This window comes from Cervus canadensis, chromosome 13 (assembly GCF_019320065.1).
Source record: "Cervus canadensis isolate Bull #8, Minnesota chromosome 13, ASM1932006v1, whole genome shotgun sequence".
NCBI classification, from domain to species: Eukaryota; Metazoa; Chordata; class Mammalia; order Artiodactyla; family Cervidae; genus Cervus; species Cervus canadensis.
This window is the reverse complement of record NC_057398.1, coordinates 22,036,303-22,057,533: the sequence shown is the minus strand read 5'-3', so window position 1 is coordinate 22,057,533 and position 21,231 is coordinate 22,036,303. Positions and strand designations below refer to the sequence as shown.

Genomic DNA, 21,231 nt, shown 5'->3' with positions numbered 1-21,231 from the left:
GCATAACCATCCGGGTCCTACTGTATAGCATATAGAGCTCTGCTCAGTGTTATTTGGCAGCCTGGATGGGAGGGGATTTGGGGAGAATGTATACATGTACAGCATGGCTGAGTCCCTTCGCTGTTCACCCGAACTTTCACAACATTGGTTATTAATCGTTGTTAAACGTTGGCTGTTAATACCCCAAAACAAAATGAAAAGTTTAAAAAAATACTCCATGCAATCAGTAAATAAATGTTGCCTTTTCTGCCAGCTCAAACACCTGTTCTACAGGGCCCCCTGAGACCAACCCATGATGGAAAAACAAAAAGGTTTCTGCCTGACACAACCAGGGGCCTCCAGAATTCACTCCTGATCTTTGCCCTGCATCTGTTCTGATTGTTTGGGGCTCAGAAGTACTGGCTGTGAAATATTTTGAGGATTACCCTCTGATCTATTCACTTCTATGCCATCCAGAGCTCTGGGGACACTCTCCCCACCTGCCGCATCATCATTTTCTCCTCCTGGAAGACCCATAGTAAGCTGGTTCATAATCACTTGGTAGCTGATATTGTCCCTGTTTACTTTATGTTGCTTGGTTCCAGATCACAAGGAGGAAGTGATGAGTTTAATGTAGGTTTTCAAGAAAGTGTTCTCTTTGGTTTAGAGACCCTTTTCAAAGGGTGAGGCAGTCTTTGCTGCCTAGCAAGTCAATGTAAGATATTTCTGTTTCTGTCACCTCCAGCTGTGTCCACCGGCCCTGTGGGGAGCAGGGCAGCTGCGTGCCATTGCTGCTTGATCACGCGGATGTGGTGAACTGTACCTCTGGTGGCCCGGGTCACATGAAGTGCTCTATCACCTGCCAGAGGGGGTTTGCCCTTCAGGCCAGCAATGGGCAGTACCTCAGGCCCATGCAGGTGAGTTGGAAATCTGGGGTCATCAGGACCAAGCCCCTGGGGAGGGACAGTATGCATGCTCCTCCTCCTGGCTGGATGGGGGAAAGGCCTGTGTTTTTAAATCATCTGAAAGGAAAAATGAGGACTCTAACAACCAAAGAGAAGCATGATTTATAGAAATGCAAGGTATATGTAGGAATATATAAGAAGTGTAAGAAATTATGATCCCGACTTTTGGCTTCAAGATGAGAATGTTACAGTTGAGACCTGTCCAAAATTGGCAGGCAATATAGGATGCAACCAGCTTTTTTGTGGTACATTTTCTGCCTGTTCCCCCAAGTCCGACCCTCTTTATAAGAATACTGGAGGAAAAATTATGATTTTCTTTCTTCTGCTACTGAAGTAGGACTTATATCAAGATTCTAGTTTTGACTGAATTTTTCAAATTTCTATAAGCTACCATGGCACCACTTTCAGGATTTCAAGGTGGTCTGAAGGTAGTAGAATATATTAGTGAAGAGCATGGCTTGGGAGACAGACTTGGAATGAAATTTGACTCCTCTGTTTATTGTGTAATTTTAGGTAAAAACAAGCAAAACATGCCAACCTCTTTAAGGGTGTTTCCACATTTGTAAAATAGTTAGATCAGAGGTATTTTTGTCCTTGGGCTGTTTTGGTGACCGAGTAGAAATAATTCATTAGCTTCTATCAAAATGATAGACACCTAGCTCTCTGCAAAGCTGCCATTATGATGACCATGATGATGTATTGTCGACTAAGAATTTTGTTTTCCCTCTTTCCTTTAGAAAGCTTTCCATATTCTACAGAGGAATTTGAAATTTGAGAACACATAAGCACAATATGATAGAGAGACAGGATGCATTAGGCAAAAGGTAAATGGTGCTTGAGAAGAATATGAGGGAGATGAGGTATGATGAAGGACAAGCGGAAGCACGCTTGGTAGTCAGGTATCAATGGCTTGGAAGATTGGAATTGTTTTTCATCTTGTACCAGTTGACTGCTCAGCAGATTGTGGATCCATGGAGGAGTTTCACTTGCTTAGACACAGAATTTAAAGATACAATCTTTGGTTTCAGATGGCTTAAAGAGAGTTCTGTGTAGAGAGACCATTTTAACATACCTTGAAGCATCAGTTCCTTGGTCTGTGATGCTCTGGTCAGAAAAGCAGAACTCTTATCACCTACCTGTCCTTAAATCAGCTTACCTCACACTAGAAAAGAGATGGAAAGAAGGAAAGAGAACAAAAACAATGTAGGAACTGAATACGTTTGTGTGCTAAGTAAAGGAGAGAGAAGAAAAGATGGTGTTTGCAATTCATTAAAATTAGGAGCAAATTCAAAACAGAACAGTCAATACTTATTGGAGCCAGGAGAAAACCCAGACAATATATGCAGAGTTTGAGAGACACCCTTTAAGTGATCGCAGTGATTGGAGCCAGTCTTCCAGGCTGTGAGCATTGCGGTAGGGGCCAAGTTGGGAGAAGGAAGGTGGGAGCTCGCCCTTTGCCAGTCATATGATGGAGTCATCAGGCACAGCTCTCCAGTTGACCGCTCCCATCACCCGAGCCTGGCCCCACTAAAGAAATGATATGATCCCTGCTTGTGATCACAAGACAGCAGGGATATCTGCTTTTTGTTGACATAAGAACTGAAACTAACCAGAAAAATGTGTCTGGCTTTGAACTGGGTCCTTCTGGCAGGCAACCTGGGAACACTGGGAAAGAGGGAGGGGCAGCCAGGCAGGAGTGGGTGTCAGGGGTGACAGGTGCTTTCACCAGTCATTTTACCTTTGGCTTTGGTGCCACTGTGGTCTCCTGGTGGGATGCTGGCTGAGGCCCAGAATCTCCCCTCTCTCCCTTTGACTCTTGGTAACCCACTATGGTGACACTTTTCACCCAACAAGCCATGAGTGTCCAGGTCTCTGAGTGCCTGCCCATCCTGTTCACCTCACTCTGAAACTTTCTTCTCCTTACTTCTCCTCTGCTGCTGGGAAGTCTTGCTCATCTTTCAAAGACCAGTTCCTGAGTTACCTACTATGTGAATCTCCCCGCAAACACTCTCCCTCCTGCCCAGAATGGGCAATCCCTTCTCCAGCCCCTCTAGTGCCATCTTACCACCACAAAACAAGCCTGCATATATGATATCAATGTTATTTAGTAGAACAATTTGTATTCTCTTTCTTCTTGGTCCATGTTTTCTACTTTATGATTTGCATTCTTTGTATTATATTCTCACAAATCATCAAAGAAAGGAGTAAGATATAACCAAAATGCATCTCCCACATTTTCCTTTTTAACTTCTTCTCCTCCCTTCTTGTCTCTCTTTCTTCTTCTTTCCATTCTCCCTGCTTCAGATGTTTTCTTTCACTGCTTCAACCTGTGATGAGCTCTGCTGGTAGCTCCTTAAGGGTCTTGTTTATCCAAACTTAGTCAAGTACCTGACCCTTCTAGGTGCTCAAGAAAAAGTCACCTCATTTGTTTCATGGTGATGAATTCTAGGGCCCCCTACATAAGCCATCAGTTCAGTTCAGTTCAGTCGCTCAGTCGTGTCTGACTCTTTGTGACCCCATGAATCGCAGCACACCAGGCCTCCCTGTCCATCACCAACTCCTGGAGTTTACTCAAACTCATGTCCATCAAGTCGGTGATGCCATCCAACCGTCTCATCCTCTGTCGTCCCCTTCTCCTCCTGCCCCCAATCCCTCTCAGCATCAGAGTCTTTTCCAATGAGTCAATTCTTCACATGAGGTGGCCAAACTATTGGAGTTTCAGCCTCAGCATCAGTCCTTCCAATGAACACCCAGGACTGATCTCCTTTAGGATGGACTGGTTGGATCTCCTTGCAGTCCAAGGGACTCTCAAGAGTCTTCTCCAACACCACAGTTCAAAAGCATCAATTTTTCAGCACTCAGCTTTCTTCACAGTCCAGCTCTCACATCCATACATGACCACTGGAAAAACCATAGCCTTGACATAAGCCATAGCCCCAGGGAAATGGCTGGAATATCTTAAATTTAACTACAGAGTTTGGAAGATGCCTCTTGTTCATTAATTCCCAGATGTTCTTAAAGACACCATTGGTGTTCTTAGGCACCATTCTCAGAGAATATAATTATGTTTATTATGTACCATTATCAATCAGCTTATCAGTAAAGGTCCCAGCAGGAAACTGATGAATGCTCAAAGGGGGACAATTCGAGGAACTTCAGTAAAGGGACTGCTGATAAAAGTGGGGGCAGGATATAAGAAATGACAAGGAGATGGTCCGGAATCCCTGGGTGAAAGGGTGATATCCCCTCTAGACCTAAAGAGCTGACTGTAAGGGGCAATTAGCAGAACATATGAGAAGAGAGTGCAGCAGGTGTATGAAGAGCTCTGCTGAGGGGGGAGGCCACCCTTACAGCGACCCCTAGGGAGGGAGTAGCAAGAATCAGCACCCCGACCTCCCTTGCTTCTCTGCCTCGTCAGTATCCTACCAGTGCTGCCCTGAGTGCTACAGCAGACACAAGTCAAAGTCATGAAGTCCACAGGCCCGGGGTCCCAGGGCACACGGCAGGGCAGAGTAGGTTGGAGAGCCATCTGGAGAAGCCCGTGAGGAGAGCCAAGAGTTGGCCTGAAGGAGCGTCTTCATTTAATGACTCCCTTATGCGCACATGCACCTTTCATCAGCAATGTACCTGGGTGTTGTGAAATTGCACATTAGGACCAGGCGTAAAGAGGGAGAGATGCAAAATCATTTTACCCGTTGTGAATATGTGCACAAATAATCGTCAGGACTCTGCTGAAGCCTGGGAACTATTTTGATGAGCCTTTTTATGTGACTCTGATAACAGAAAACTTTCTGTTTCTAGAAGGAAATCCTGCTCACGTGTTCCTCTGGGCACTGGGACTGGGCTGTGAGCTGCCAGCCCCTTGACTGTGGTGTCCCTGATGCATCTCTGGTGAACTACGCAACCTTCTCCTGCTCAGAGGGAACCAACTTTCTGAAACGCTGCTCTATCTCCTGTGTCCCACCAGCCAAGCTTCAAGGTATTGTCTGGCCAAGCAGAAGTTATACTCAAGTTATCTTCAGGTTCTCTCTCTTTGGGGAGGGGGGGTACTTTGGGGATCTTTTCTTTACTCCAGTGACCTTCCCACCTGACTCAGCTGAAGCACCCTCTTTTGACAAGCAAGAGGCAACACATTCCTTGTCTCAACCACTTGGAAGGATGCCCCTAACTCAAGATCTCATTGATGAAAGAAACTGAGACTTTCCTGTTTTTATTTGAGTTTATGTTCTCTGGAGTCAAGCCAACGAACAGTTTTCTGAATTAATAATTCAGATACCCTTTATCACGCACATTTTAAAATTTAATATTTACAACCCTTCTATGAGTTAGGTGCCTTTAGTCCTATTTTAGCAATGAGAGCACAGTTGTATGAGCTGTACTGCTAGGGAGGGATGAGGATGTGGTAGAACTTCTTCTGACCCCACATCTTTTTGTTGTTGTTGTTTAAGAGAGCGTGGGAATAGGCTCTTTTATTTTACTTGTTTTTTTATTTATTTTGGCCACACCCTGAAGCATGTAGGATCTAGTTTCCCAATCAGGGATCGAACCCGTGCCCCCTGCCTTGGAAACACAGATTCTTAACCACTGAATTGCCAGGGAGGTCCCTCTGACCCCGCATCTTGCTCTTCCTCTTGAACTTAGGTGTGCCCAGCAGTGATCCAACAGACTTGTTATAAATGCAGATTCCTAGGCTCATGCTGACAGAGTCTGATTTAGTAAACCTGTAGTGGGTTAGTGATACTACATAGATTGAACTCAGAGAAACCACTATGGCATATGGCATATGGTGTTGAAGTACAGAAGTTTGTATCAAACTGCCTGAGTTCAAACCCTGCCTCTTCCCTTACTAGCTTGGACAAATTACTTAAACTCAATTTCCTCATCTGCAAAATAGGGGATAATGATGGTATTTCACAGGGTTGTTTGAGGTTTGAAGTTTACACAAGTGATACATGTAAAATGCTTACGGCAGTGCCTGGCATGTAATGAGCCCTATAAAAGTGTCATCTAGGATTATTACAATCCTTTCCACGATACTGTCACTACTTTATTTTTATTATTTGTAGTGAGGAAGTGAGGTAAGGATTCGGTTGGTAGCCCTTCTTTCATTCAGGTCAAGAACTAGCTTTCTGACCTCTATGCTACACAAGAGAACACAGTAGATGCTCTGTGGGTAGAAAGATATAGGATAAACATTTGACCTGATGTTGTAGAGAAGCTGCGCCACGAAAAATACTGTGACTTTCCAAGAATGACGGTCTGTTGACAGGTCTTCGTTCTTTCTGTTTGTATTTTATTTTTGGACTCTCTGTTCTGAGCATCCTGTGCCTCTCTTTCTTGGAGTCAGGACTGAGCCCGTGGCTGACCTGTCTTGAAGACGGGCTCTGGTCTCTCCCTGAAGCCTACTGCAAGTTGGAGTGCGATGCTCCTCCTGTAATCCCAAATGCCAACCTGCTCCAGCCTCGCTGCCTCCAGGGCAACCACGACGTGGGCTCTACCTGCAGATATGAATGCAAACCGGGCTACTACGTGCTGGGAAGCACCGAGAATAAAGTCAGGAAGTAAGTTGGAACATTCCTGGTCTTTGCAGTGCTCTCTACCCTGCACCTTGCTCCTGTTCTTTCACTTGCAAATCCGAGACCATTGTTTGGAAATAGCATTAAGACCTTCTGGGTTGTCCGCTGTTTGTTGCATTTGTTTTTCTATATAATACCTCTTCGACTGCACAAGTGTGTTCCCCCCAGTCATGACAGGCAGGCTGGCCAGATATGCTTCCTGTAAAGATTTGCTTTCCCATAACAGATTCCAGAGTCTCATCTTGGTGTGTTTTAAAAGAATCTCTACCCAAATTATTATTTTCCTTGAAAAGTAAGTGTTAGGAACTTCTTAAATGGTACACACATCACCGGAATCCAACTTTGTCCTAAAACATCATCTTCAGGCCCATTGGAAGTTTAAAATTGTGGCTGTGGCAGAAATTGCCAGTTGTGACTGTGGCAGAAATTGCCTAGGATGGCCTCCAACTCAGATTCTCATTAGGTATGTGATGCTGGGAAGTTTCTCTGTCTCAACCTCTCATCTGTAAAATGAGGATAATGATAATAATAATGTAGGAACTAAGTGAATTAATATGTGTAAAACATGAGTCAGTGAGTTAATTTTTTTAATTTTAATTTTATTTTTGGCTGTGCTGGATCTTCAGTGCTGCGCTCAGGCTTTCTCTAGTTGCGGCGAGTGGGGGCTATTCTCTATTGCAGTGACCTCTGTTGCAGAGCATGGGCTCAGTAGTTGAGGCTCATGGACTTTGTTGCTCTGCAGCATATGGAACCTTCTTGGACCAGGAATCGAACTCATGTTCCCTTGATTGGCAGGTAGATTCTTAACCACTGGACTACCAGGGAAGTCCAGTAAATCTATTTTTAAAACATACAACTCAATACATATTATCTATTCATCTTGTAATTAGAGTATTTCTGCTTTATCTTTCCTGGACTTCGTGTGTATACATTCCTAGACCCAGAAATCAAGAGGACCTTTCTTCTAAATGCATGGCGGACCAGAAAGAATAAAAGTTTTGCTGCATAATTTAAGAGGAATTGTTTTGAAAACACATGTGCTGGGGTTCAAATCCCAGTTGTCACCCATTTTATTAGCTGAGTAACCTCAGGCAAGTTACTAAATTCTTTGGGTCTCATCTCCTTTGTAAACTGGGAGTAATGTCCACACCAAAGTGCTCAGTTGAGGATTAAACAAGATAATACATATTCAACCCCAATAGCTCAGCAGGCAAAGAATTTGCCTGCAATACAGGAGATGTGGGTTCAGTCCTTGGGTTGGGAAGATCCCATGGAGGAGGAGGCATGGCAACCCACTCCAGTATTCTTGCCTGGGAAATCCCATGGACAGAGGAACCTGGTGGGCTACAGTCCATGGAGTTGGATATGACTGAGTTCACAAACAATATAATAATGTACAGCTCAGTGCCTGACTTGTGCTAAATGTTCAATAAATGGTTTCAAAAAAAAAAAAGAAAGAAAGAAACATTTTCTGAACAAACAAGTAAAAAACTTTCAGAAGAAGAAACTCCTTGTACTCAGTAAATTGTAACTATTATTTTCCTACCATAGATTATGTCTTATTACTTATCTAGGACTTAGTTCAAAATCTGACCATAGTAGGTATTGTTTTTTAAAAGATTTTTTTTTTTTGAACTGACAAAATCCCAGCCATGGCACTACCAGTGATTCCAGGAGATATCAACTTCGACTGTAAACTAGAATTTTCTAAGGGAGCAGAAGAAAATCAGGAAGCTTACTCTCTGGCTTCCATTTGCCCTTCTCTAGTCTACATCCGGACATCTCAGTATGGGACGGATTGAGTCTAGCTTCACCCAGAGCCTTTCACTCCTGAGAAAACCCAAGATAATATTTGGAGGGGAGGGAGCCCCTTCCTCATCATCTCAGCACAAGGCAAGAGCCAGACTAATTAGAACATGAATAATACTGATGAAAAATTCATAGGAAGCAGCATTCTGGTTCAGTGACTCTAGCAGGTACAGTCTACAGTTTTTGACAACCAAAAACACATTTGCATGTTCTGGTCATAGGGTCTAGATTAATTTGCATCAGCATACATTGATGGGCAGGGAGGGCCCAGGTCATCTTCCAGTGAGAATGGCATTACAACCAGCCCCAAAGGCTGTTGTTTTCTTGCTTTTTTTTCTTTTCTTCTCGCCTGCCTTTTCTCACACCTGCAGCCAATTCAGGGGTCTGCAGAACAGTGCAATAAAGACTAGAGGGAGAGAGAACAGTCTCGGGACCAGGAGGAATTCAGGGCAGAGGGATTTTTCCTAGCTCCCCAGGCCCATGGCTGAACTTTGCATTGGGGGAAGCAGGGGCAAACGGGGGCCGTTTGCTGGCATGACTTTCTTTTCTGGTTGAGAAACTGGAAGCTTGCATCACAACGTCAGCATGGGTTTGAGCTTAAACATTTACATTTGCAAGCACCATCCTGAGGAGAGATTAAATTATTTACCACGCTGTGTAAACTGATTTCAATCTTAGTTTACACCTGTTTACATACGGCAGTAGATTGGTAATCAGAAGTTTGCAAGTCAGGAGTAAATCACTGTCACTTGCTGCTTGTGTTTACCCAACAAACTATGTCAGCCTTGTCCCTTGCTTGGAGCCCAGTGTTGTACAAATGGAGCCCTGAAGTTCTTTCTAGGGCATGCAGGCAGGGGGAGAAGAGGTTGAGAGAAGCTGGCAGGGAAATCAGCTCAGACACAGTGGGCACGCTCTAGTCTTCTGCACCTCTCTGAGAAGTGGAAAAACCCCTTTGATGGTCAAGTTCGCCCCTTGTTCTTTGCATGACCCTGAACAATGTACTCCACAATCATAGCCATGTGTCTCAGACTTTGCATTCTTAATGTGAGGGGCAGTAATGACTTCTACTGAACAGTATTATTTTGATGCCCAAAGTAGGTAATGTCCTGAAAGTGTTTTATAAACTATGAAGTTCAATACATGTGCTAGATATAACTGTTTGTTCATTTCTTTTTGGAAGATGGAAACAACTACCAAAATATCAGCCAAGTACATTGCCTTCCTGCTTCTTCTCAAGTCTGTTGAATATTGTTTCAAGAGAGAAAAAGAGAAGTGCTGCGTCTGACTTTTCTCTTCCATCCAGCTTGTTTAAGTTTTGTCCCGTTGCACGTGGAGGTTAGTGTGGAAGGCACAGCTGCTGCTGGCACTTTCTCACGTGCGTGCTGTGTGTCAGCCTCAGGGTTAGGAGCAAAGACACCTGCAAGAGTAGGACCAAGGCTCTGGCCTCCAGGAGCACACAGCCTCCATGCTCCCTGTTTCATGGGCATCATTTCTTCTTGCAAGAGAGAATAGGAGTGGACACGGACCACAGTAGGCCCTTTCTCTTGGTCTTTGGATCCCTTGCCCCTTCTTTCTGGGATTTGAAGATGGCATCATTCACATTGAATCTAGTCCCTGAGGACAGGGAAATGAAATGGTTTGGCCTGGGTAGTCCTGACCTTGAAGTCCTGGGTAGAGTCAGCGTTATCCAAACCATATGGATTCTATAGAGGGAAAAACTGAGAAGGAGGTTAAATGGATGTTTTGGGTGACAACAGTGACAATTCAGTGAAACAAATGCCCATTATATGGTACAATCATAGGCTGGTACAGGCATATTGTGAAGTATCCTTCTAAACATTAAAGATGTTTAGAAGAATATTACAGACATGGGAAAACATTCACAATATGGTAAATGGATAAAAGCAAGAACATAATTATTATAAATGACACAATCCCTATTTTCTACATTAAAGGTATATTTTTAGAATTCTTTTTCAGTAGCTAGAAGTGACGATGACATTAACAGACATAATCTCTATATAGTAGGTTTATAGGGAATATAGCTTTTATTTTTCTGCTTGTTTATATATGCTAAATTTTCTAGACTTTAGAATGAGATAAATAGTTTAAAAATGAAGTAATGAAGTGAGCTAGAAAGAGATCATAGCCATTTGTGGAGGTGGAGAGTGATAAAAGGAGAACTAGCCACATCTTTCTAAACAGGCAAACCAGAGACCAGCAGTCCAAGATGGCATTAAAACAGGGCCTTGCCACTGGCATCCTGTTCCTAGTCTCTTCTATATTTTTTTAATTGGAGTATAATTGCTTTATTCTGTTGTGTTAGCTTCTGCTGTGCAATAATGTGAGTCAGCTATAAGTATACATATATCGCCTCCCTCCCACCCCTCTCCATCGCACCCCTCTAGGTTATCACAGAGCACTGAGCTGAGCTTCCCGTCTATACAGCAGCTTCCCACTAGCTGTCTATTTTGCAAGTGGGAGTGTATATACATCAGTACCACTCTCCCAGTTCATTTTACCCTCCTGTCCCCCCTCCATGTCCACACGTCTGTTCTCTACATCTGCATCTCTATTCCTGCCCTGCAAATAGGTTCATTTGTACCATTTTTCTAGTTCCACATATATACTTTAATATACAAGCACCGTCTCTGTTCTTAAAGGCTGTCTCAGACCTCATCTCCTCCAGGCCTAACGCCTCTTCCCTGAGTTCCAGCAGATCATCTTACTCCCAAAGCGCAAAGGTCTGCCCACAGGTGTGCCCGCCAAATGACACCTCCAAACAGGCTTCCCCCCTTCTTACTGTCCAAAATGAATTATGACCAACAAGGACCTACTGTATAGCACAGGGAACTTACTTTGTTTTGTAATAACCTATAAGGGAAACAAATCTGAAAAAGAATATATATATATATATACATATATATATATACACACGTTATGTGTTATATGTATATATACATAAAACTGAATCACTGTTCTGTACACCTGAAACTAACACAACATTGTAAATCAACTATAGTTCAAAAAAAAAAACCTCAAATATATATATATATATATTTACTAGAAAGAAAAAATCCCAGCAAAATGTCAAGACCATGGGCAACTGGCAGGACTCGGGGAGATTTTTTTTTTTTTGTCTTCTGATTTGAGGTTCTTTTAATAAATAATCATATTTTATAATAAATAAAATAAAAGGAACTCCTCCAACTTTGCCCTGGATCCCATAATCCTTCTCAAACATTTCCTTCAACCTCTTCATCTTCCTCTTTCCTGCAGCTGAAGCCTCCCTCTTCCTCATGCCAGGTTACTTCTCTTTAATTGTGCTCAGGTCTCTCCTACATTAAAACTCAAACAAGCAGAGCCTTTTCTTGACCCTTGTTCCTCTCCAGCTGTCACAGCTTCCCCCTCCCTTATGAAATGTTTCAAAAGAGTCACTTGTATTCACCATCCCCATCTTATAGTTTTTTCTCTCCTTCACATTTTGACATTCAGGTTTCCATTCCCATCTCTCCACTAAAGCTGAGGGTGCCATGAGCATTGCTGCCAAGTGCAGGGACTCTTCTTGGACCTAATGTGGTGTTAGTTGCTCCAACTAACACCTGTCCAACTCTTTGTGACCCCATGGACTGTAGCCCATCAGGCTCCTCTGTGCACGGAATTCTCTAGGCAAGAACACTGGAGTGGGTTGCCGTTCCCTTCTCTAGGGGATCTTCCTGACCCAGGGATTAAAACTGGGTCTCCTGTATTACTGGGAGATTCTTTACCATCTGAGACACCAGGGACCTAACGTTATATGGGAATATTTAGCTTATGTTATAATCACCCTGTGAGAGAAAATAGATCCTTCTACCCAAATTTGGTTTGGCTGTGGAAAGTAATGATGCCACACATACATAGACCAAGAGAGTATTAAGAGGTTTGTTAGTCACATAATGAGACTTTTGGCAGAGAGAAGGGGAAAATCCCAAGTTGGTCTTCAAATGGCTTGAGTAATCAGGGAAAAGAGGCTGGTCAGGAGTTGGATGGTAGTTAGGGTGTGGGGCTTGAGTGAGAGTTTGTGCATGTGAGGGCTTCCCTAATAGCTCAGTTGGTAAAGAATCTGCCTGCAATGAAGGAGACCGTGGTTCTATTCCTGGGTCGGGAAGATCCCCTGGAGGAGGAATAGGCTACCCACTCCAGTATTCTTGGGCTTCCCTTGAGCTCAGCTGGTAAAGAATCTGCCTGCAGTGTGGAAGACCTGGGCTCGATCCCTGAGTTGGGAGGATCCCCTGGAGAAGGGAAAGGTTACCCAGTATTCTGGCCTGGAGAATTCCATGGACTGTATAGTCCATGGGGTCACAAAGAGTTGCACATGACTGAGCGACTTTCACCTTCACTTGTGCTTGTGAACAGGACCTGGTGTGGTTTGAACTTTCTGCTGAGGGCAAAAGAGGAGGCACCTGGGCTTTCTTACAGGCTTGCTCGGATGTGGAAGATGGTAGGGCTTGAAAGCTGTCAAGAGTCAAACATCAAAGATGGAATCTGGCTCTTCAGGAAAACACGTTTGTCTGAGCCCTCCTTGAGTCTTCTTCCTTGATTCTGCTCTATGTCACTCCCTTGATTTTCCTCTTCTTTGCCTCTTCTCAATTTCCTTTTCTGGCTTTTCCTCCACTGCCCATGGCTTCAATGTTGGTGTTTCTTTGAATTCACTCTTCTCTTGTGTTCTGCACACTTGTTTGGGCTGAAGCTCATTTACCCCAGTGGCCTCCACTACCTTCCACGTGCTGATGACCCTTAAACCCACACCTGCTATCTAGTCTTTTCCCATAAGGGCTATAAAACTCATTAGGACAGTTGCCTGCAGATGAAGCCACTTGGATATCTGAAATGTATTTCAAACTCTTTCAAATCTGTACATCCTTCTGTGTTCCATGTGGTTGGACAGGTCAGGAGAGAGATCTGCACATAACCTGAGACACATTTTTTTTAAAAACCAATATATGGCTTTATTTATTTATTTTTATTTATAAAGTGTCATGGAAAGAACACATCTGAGTATCATTCTATTGGTGATGACAATTGAACAATACTCACAAAACATAACTCTTCTTGAGTAACTAATAATGATCAGAGACTATAATTGTACACCTTTGAGAAATATCAAACAACTAGAGGACAATTGCTCTACAATATTGTGTTGGCCTCTGCCACACAGCAACACAAATTGGCCTGAGACTCTTAAACATCCTTCTCCCTCAGTCAAATCAGTCATCAGTTTCCATCAAATGTTATTATCTTACTGACTCTTGGCCATTTCTCCTCACCCTGATGCCACTTCTCTATGACAAATCACTATCCTTTGTCACATCTGAACTGAGCTTCCTGACTCCAGTCTCTCCCCCTTCAACACATTCACTACTTTGCAGCAATAGCAATCTTCAACAAATTTCAACCCTGTTATAGTATTCCCCTTATATAAAACTAAATGACCAGCTTTTCTGCTATTTCATCTAAGACACTAAAAAAGCTTAAAATCAAAAATATTTTAAAGGTCTTGCATGATCTTGCTGGGCCCAGCTTACATCTCCAGGGTCATCACTGTCTTCCCTGGGAGATCACTTCCCTCCAACTATTACACACAAAACCTTCTGTAGTGTAGGTTCTAATGCTCTGGGTTTCTTTTACTTCTTTATATACACCATAGCTAGCATGCCTCTGGGCTTTCAAACATGCTATTCCTTCTGGTCTGAGCTCTCCCCAACAGTGGGGAGCTTTTGCTTGGCTAACTCTTGCATGCGTGTGTGCATGGTAAGTCACTTCAGTTGTGTCCAACTCTTTGCAACCCTATGGACCATAGCCCTCCAGCCTCCTCTGTCCGTGGGATTCTCCAGCAAGAATACTGGAGTGGGTTGCCATGCCCTTCTCCAGGGGATCTTCCTGTCCCAGGGATCAAACTTGTGTCTCTTATGTCTCCTGCATTGGCAGGCAGATTCTTCACCATTAGCCTTACTGTCCTATTTTTAAGATAGGTGTGATTTTTATTTCCAAAGCCTTCCAGATCTCCCCAGTCTGTAGGAAGTGTCCCTCACATGGTTTCCCACTGCACAGAAGACTTCGCTGACATCATTTATTTCACTGAATAGAAGGGATTTGATTACCTGTTCAGTAGACCATGGATATTTGTGTAGCATCATGTGGCCAGTGGTTTCTACATTTATTGACAGGTACTCAATAAAACTTTCTAAATGGATAAAAAGATTGCCTTATTAGAAAATTCATGGTAGAATTTTAGTGTTAAATTTGATGCTAAAATGGTGAAGGGAAGTTTTGTTTTGTTTTTTTTTCCTTATGAAGAGTGGAAATTTCTATTTCAAATGCTTTAGAGTGAAAAAGAACCCTTAAAACTATTGTCTGTTGTTTTTTTTTCCCAAAGCAGTTTGTCTCAGCAACATAGAAGGAATAATCATTCTTCAGAGATAGTTTTAATTTCATTCATTGAACTGACATTTAAGCTTGATTGGCAAACTCTGCAGAAGTTGGTGGTAACAGAAAAGGGGTTAGATCTCTCAACAAGCTCACCAGAACAGTGGTTCTCATACCTGGCTGTATGGTAGCATCAGCTGGGGCAAGTGCTTTGCATTAATCATCTGCAAAGCTGCCTAAGTCACTCCAATGTGCAGCCAAAATGAAGAAGCACAATCTAGAAGCACGAACCTTTCTTCATGTAAGAACAATATCGGTCATGGGACTTATACTTTCCTAAAAATATCCAGAGTAACACTTTCTTTTCTCAAAATTATTGTAGTACTTTTGCATGCTAGATTTCACATATCTCTTTGGGTTTATTTACTTTTGGAGTTAATAGAGAAAATACAAACAATGGTAACTCTAAAGAAATGGTCAAGTTAGATGGTTTGGGGAGTTCTTTCTTGTTCATATTTTATAACACACACACACACACCCCCTTTTCTTTTTATCCCATGTGATTTACTTGCACATACATATCATCATTAATCACATTTATCAGGTTCATGTTTCATTAACCCAACTTCCCAGGAAGCTAAAATAAATGTGCTTGACTTATATTTTATCAAAAAGACCATATTCTATTCTCCCTCATCTTTCGCTCCAATGATTACCTTTTTCTCATTAGTTGCTATCTTTATGTGTGAAGTTTAGATTAACCCCATTAGGGCCCACAATTAATTGAAATTAGAAATTATCCCAGCCTTCTAACTTAGACAGCCTCTCCCCCTATAAGTTAGTCATTCATCAAGATGCCATCTGAAAGGTAGTGTCATAGTAAGATCTTTTTAAGAGTAATTGTAAGTAACCATCTTTCTGAGGGTCACTTTTCCAGTGAACATAATCTATTGAAGGTCTATAAACACAAACATAGGTTCAGACTCAATACTGTAAAAAGGCCTCATGTTGTGCTTATGCATTGTTTGACAGTGTTTGGTTGTTAATACCTTCAGTAAGGTTTGTCTGATCTGATTTGGGAGAAGAGTGGGAGAGGGCTTTATAGTTACATGCATGTACTTGACCCATCTCTACACACATAGGGAGATTGTTCAGTGTGGCAGAGAGTTAAAAAGCATAAGCTCTTGACTCTATTCTGTTGGGTCAGTGATGATGATGACAATGATAATTCATCACTATATGCTATATGAAGCACTTTACATATATTACCTCATTTATTTCTTATGACACTGATAAATCTTATTATATAATAAAATAACAGTATAATGTAGAATAGCATACTATGATATGATAATATACAACTTGAAATAATAGTAATACATTTAATTTAATAATTTATATTAATACTTATACTTAATATAATACTTAATATAGTATTCTAATACTATAATTTAATAATAAATACATTATTATCCCCTCTTTCAGAGACTCAGAGTATTGTTAAGCAGCCATCCCATGATCACTCAACCAATATATGATGTTAAGCTCACTCTAACGCCAAAGCCCATGCTCTTGGCTAACAACACTTGATCTTGAGTAAATTACTACATTTCTCTGAGGCTCTTTTTTCCACCTCTGCAAAATAATGGAAAATCTTGAGTGACTTTAAACTCTATAAGTCTATCTCAACAGAATCAATGAGGAGAGTTAAAACTTTGGTACAATACCAGAGAGAGAAGTGGTACATGAAATTTGTTACCATCAGGAAAAAAAAAAAAAGCAGGGTTATATATAAACACAAACACTACACAGACATGATCTTAGTAGGAAATACTTAAAGTACTACTTGGAGAGATTCTGCTCTAGATGAATAGCCAAGGTTTCATTCTCTTCCTTTTTATGGGTTTTGGTGAATTTTTCTCCATTCACACCCAAGAGGATAAGTTCTAGATCTTTCTTGAAGGCAGAATATTGCATACATTTATTAAGATTTCTAGATATGAGTTTAAAGATTAAGCAAGTCTCTAAAACTTCTAAAGAAGAAAATTTAGTCAAATTCTTAGGAAGAGTTTCCTTTGTGCAGGATTTCTCTCTTGGCTTAGTGCATGTGTACACGCCAAGTCACTTCACTTGTGTCTGACTCTTTGCAACCCTATGGACTGTAGCCCTCCAGGCTCCTCTGTCCATGGGGGTTCTCCAGGAGAGAATGTATTAGAGTGGGTTGCCATGCCCTCCTTCAGGGGTTCTTCCCAACCCAGGGCTTGAACCTGCATCTCTTATGTCTCCTGCATTGGCCGGCATGTTCTTTACCGCTAGCACCACTTGGGAAGTCCCTTGGTTTAGTATTAATAGTTAATTACACAGGTTCTGAAGTTAGTGAGATCTAAATTTGCATCCCCACTCTTCTATTTATTAGCTCTTTGATCTTGGGAAAGTCATTGATCTCTATCAAACATGACTATTTTTATTTACCAAATGATAATAAGAAAGAGGGATACTTGCACATTTTTACAAGGATTGAACGAGATAGCAGATAGATGAAATGAGCACAGTTCTTAGTCTTGTTCAGCTTCAAGTCAGCAATAGATGCTGTTTATCAGTATCATCATCTCCAACAGGTTAGTGCTCCTTGTAAAATGACTGTTGCTTTTGGTGTGTTTAATGGGTAATCTCCTTTAGCCAGGAATCTACTCAGCTACATTTTTTATCAGGGGCTATCGTCTCCCATTCTGTGGTTGGTTTCTATGGCCCAGAAAAACAACATAGAGAACAGAAAGACTGAAAGTGACATTCCAAATGGGAAGTACAGGTCTTTAGTTACAGGGTGGTAAGGGAGTACATTTCCCCTGCATAAAGGAGAAAACACACATCAAAACAGAATGTTCATTAAATTAAGAAAAATGCTTGTACTTCCCTCCACCAGTCAGAACCCCCTCTGAATGTTTCATCTCATCCCACTATGAGTTATCCAAACACTACAGTGGCTTCAAGTGGACCATGAAAAGGAAAAAGGGGAATGTTGTTCTGCCCGTAGTCCGAGTCCCCGGTCAGGAAAGAAGACTCCTCGAAACAATGCAACTCGCAATAGGGGAATTTATTACTGACTCGAGCCAGGGCCTCCCGCCCTCACCAGGTGTGTGAGGACGAAAGGCCCCGAGCCCCAGTTCTCTCGGGTATTTATTAGGTCAAAATAAGCAGCAGGTAGTTGGCGCAATCGGATTGGTTACACAGTGGGTAGTTGGCGCAAGCTGATAGGTTACACAGTTGCAAGGTAATTTTTGTTGGTCCAACGTGGGGCTTTCAGCTTTCCCCTGATAGGTTCCCTTTTCTCTGGCTAGGCATATGTTGATTGGCTGGCTCTAGGAGGCCTGATTATTATGTTACCCTGGGAAACCAGGCTACTCCCTAATCTAGGCTGCCTGCCATGGCGTTAGCCGTGACAGCCTCACAAATGTGGCGAAAAGGAAATGGAAATTAAATCATCAACAAAATACAGGTGGACATACTTCAAAAATTAGGGTGGGCAAATACAGTCAAGCTGGTCTCAGAGGAGAAGGGAAGGGCATGTCCTTAGATATATTGCCTAAATTTTTAGGCTCTTTTGATCTTTTTGAACCATAGCTTGATTCTCTGAGGTTCAATTGATTTTATTCTACCATTGGAAGGGAGAGAAAGTCTTGGCAAATGAAATGAAATGCTCAGTTGAGGCACATGCTGAAAATCTTAAGTACCCTGGATTTGTAATTTAAAAAATTCAGTAAAATAACATACCTAATTTTTTTTTCTAATTTTTAAGCTTTGTCATAACATCATGCATGTACATACATGACTAGATACTGAAGTGAATAAACCTATGTATATAGAGACACACATGCTAGCCGTGATTTGCCAGTTAATGGGTCACACTGTAATCTTTATGCACACCCATGCATCTGTGAGAAACAGAAATTTGTTTTCTTTCCATTAAGACATTGTCTGGTTTTCTAATTAGTGTTTATAGTAAATACATTCAAAGTTTATCCTTGGAATGCTCAATTCTTTTGCCATTGCAGGATACTGTGAGCTTTAGGCTAATTTATTACAGCCTCTTTTGGCACAGAAGTGACTGAACCTCTGCTCCAAGCCTTGGACATGCGCATACACACCTGGGCACAGGCCAGCTCGCTGCTGTAGGCTTCACAGGCTCAGGCGATCGGCATGCAGCCTTCACTTTGAACACAGCGTTTGTTGAACTTAAAAATTTCCCTGTGACCTTCAATCCCAGACTAGGGAGAGTCTTATTGTAAAAACTGCTCTTTCTCTTCTGATATTATATTGACCACTGATTTCTCAATTCATCAGGAAAAATAACTTTAAAAATCTAGTAAGAATAAGTGTCGGGTTGTTAAATAGAATCCAATAGGTTCTTCAACCCAGAATCTCTCTCCCTGATGCCCTTTCTACACTTCCTTTTTGCTTCTCCATCCAGTCTCGGGCTCCTGCCAAGTCCTTCTTCAGCATAGTGGGTGAGCATTTTGATTGTGAGCTTGGCTTTGTTCTTAAGGGTCAGGTCAGGTCCAGCTAATTTATGAACTGTCTCCTGAAGGATTCTGGGTGGGACAAAAATCTGAAGAATTAAGTAGGGTGGAAAGACTGAGTAGAATGTTAACATTCCACATTTTAATCACATACACACAGGGAAAGGGTGGAGAGCTTGGTCATCGGAGCTAATAATTTCCCTGGCTTGTTGAGCCTTATATGTGCCAGTCATTGGTCTACATGCTATCTATACACTAACTTATAAAATCTTCTAGTGACCCTGTAAGGAAGCTCTTATCCCCATTTTTCAGGCAGGCAAACTGAGAGAAGAAAAATGTCAGAGAGTCAGGAAGGGCTGGGCTTTGAGCATTAGTTTCCTCACTTTGTCGTCTGCTCTTAACCACACTGCACACCATCTTTCTGATGGGAATTACTCAGTGTGGTCACTAACAGCCTGCTGGAGGCCACTATGACCTCTGACTCCTCCTCTTCAGTCAGGAAAAGCTGGCCAATATTGATCAGCCTTTCCATTCCAGCCCACATCAGATGGATGAGGCAAATTCAGGGTCCACCTGTGTGAATTCTGAAGTCATGACATAGGTCACAACTTGCCACACACTCTGATAACTCACCTGTGGACTCTGGTCTCATCACTGCTGTGGCTTCTGGGCAAGAGCTGTGTCAGGAACTTTGCTTGCTGGGAGACCAACAGTGACAGGCAGACATGGGGTCATGAACTCCCAGGTGAGGGTGTGGATGTGTATACATCCTGTGAGCACTTTTCATCAGGCCTGTCTGTGAGTTGGACTGACCAGGAATAGGCCTTGGAATAGAACAACACCTAGAAGAAGAATTCTTCAACTAGAAGCACTATGAAGATAGCTGAAGGATTCCTTACAGATGAGAGAACCCACCCTCTGAAATGGAATCCATACAGTTTGCAGCTCTTTTCTGCCAGACTTTTATCCCAACCAAGCCCTCTTCTTCCTGCCCTGCTTCTTCCCCACAGAGGCTACATATGTGCCTTTTTTTCAATTTACACATTAGACCATCGCTTGAAACACAAACTGCCTTTCACTTCACTGGCTCTTGCATGCACTGCTCCTTCTGTGTGGCGGGCCTTTCTCCTTCTCTAACAAATCCATCTTTAAGTGTTCCCTTCCTGATAGCCTTCCTTCTGTTCTTCTTTGGGGTCCCACAGTTTAGTCTTCTGGCCTTATTATAGTATTAATATTTGTTTTTACACTAGCAGGACCTAATGCAATATGCAGGCACATACTAGTCCTTAATGAATATTTGTTGACTGAACATATGAATGGACAAATCCAGGCATACCTCATTGTATTGCTCTTTGCTTTATTATGCTTTGTAGATAGCTGTATTTGTTTGTTTGTTTACAAATTTAGTGTTTGTTATAACCCTGTATTGAGCTTTGAGCAAGTTTATTGGCACCATTTTTCTAACAGCATTTCCTCATTTCATGTCTCTATATCACATTTTGGTAATTCTTGCAATGTTTCAAATCTTACACCAGCAAAAGATTATGACTCACTAAAGTTTCTAATGATGGTTAGCATTTTTTTAGCAATAAAGCATTTTAAAATTAATATGTGTACATTTTTAAATATAAAGCTATTGCATACTTAATAGACTATAGTATAGTGTAAACATAACTTTTATATGCACTGGGAAAACAACAAATGCCTACGACTTGTTTTATTGTGATATTCACTTTATTGCAGTGGTCTGGAACTAAACCCACAATATCTTCAAGGTATGCCTGTGACTGAATGATAAGAAATAATGAAATCAAGAGATTCCTATTTAATGTTTCCATGTTTTAGACTCAGTTCATCACTGCATTTCAGTGTAATCACTAACTCTTCAAACACACACTGAAGGGAATAGATACAGAATTCTGAGGAATAATTTTAATAGTTATTATGCATGTTTGGCTTTAAATTGCATGCATTGGAGAA

At 41.9% G+C, this 21,231-nt stretch overlaps 1 protein-coding gene across 2 annotated transcripts in view; it reads left to right on the top strand.

Moving 5' to 3' along the window:
• PAPPA2 (pappalysin 2) overlaps positions 1-21,231 on the top strand; it is a 301,087-nt gene that overhangs the window by 203,674 nt on the left and 76,182 nt on the right. For both annotated transcript variants that reach the window (XM_043485179.1, XM_043485180.1), the window contains 3 exons: positions 725-896; positions 4,746-4,923; positions 6,292-6,505. In XM_043485179.1, the coding sequence (XP_043341114.1) occupies positions 725-896; positions 4,746-4,923; positions 6,292-6,505 (564 nt within the window). The remainder of the gene's footprint in view (positions 1-724; positions 897-4,745; positions 4,924-6,291; positions 6,506-21,231) is intronic.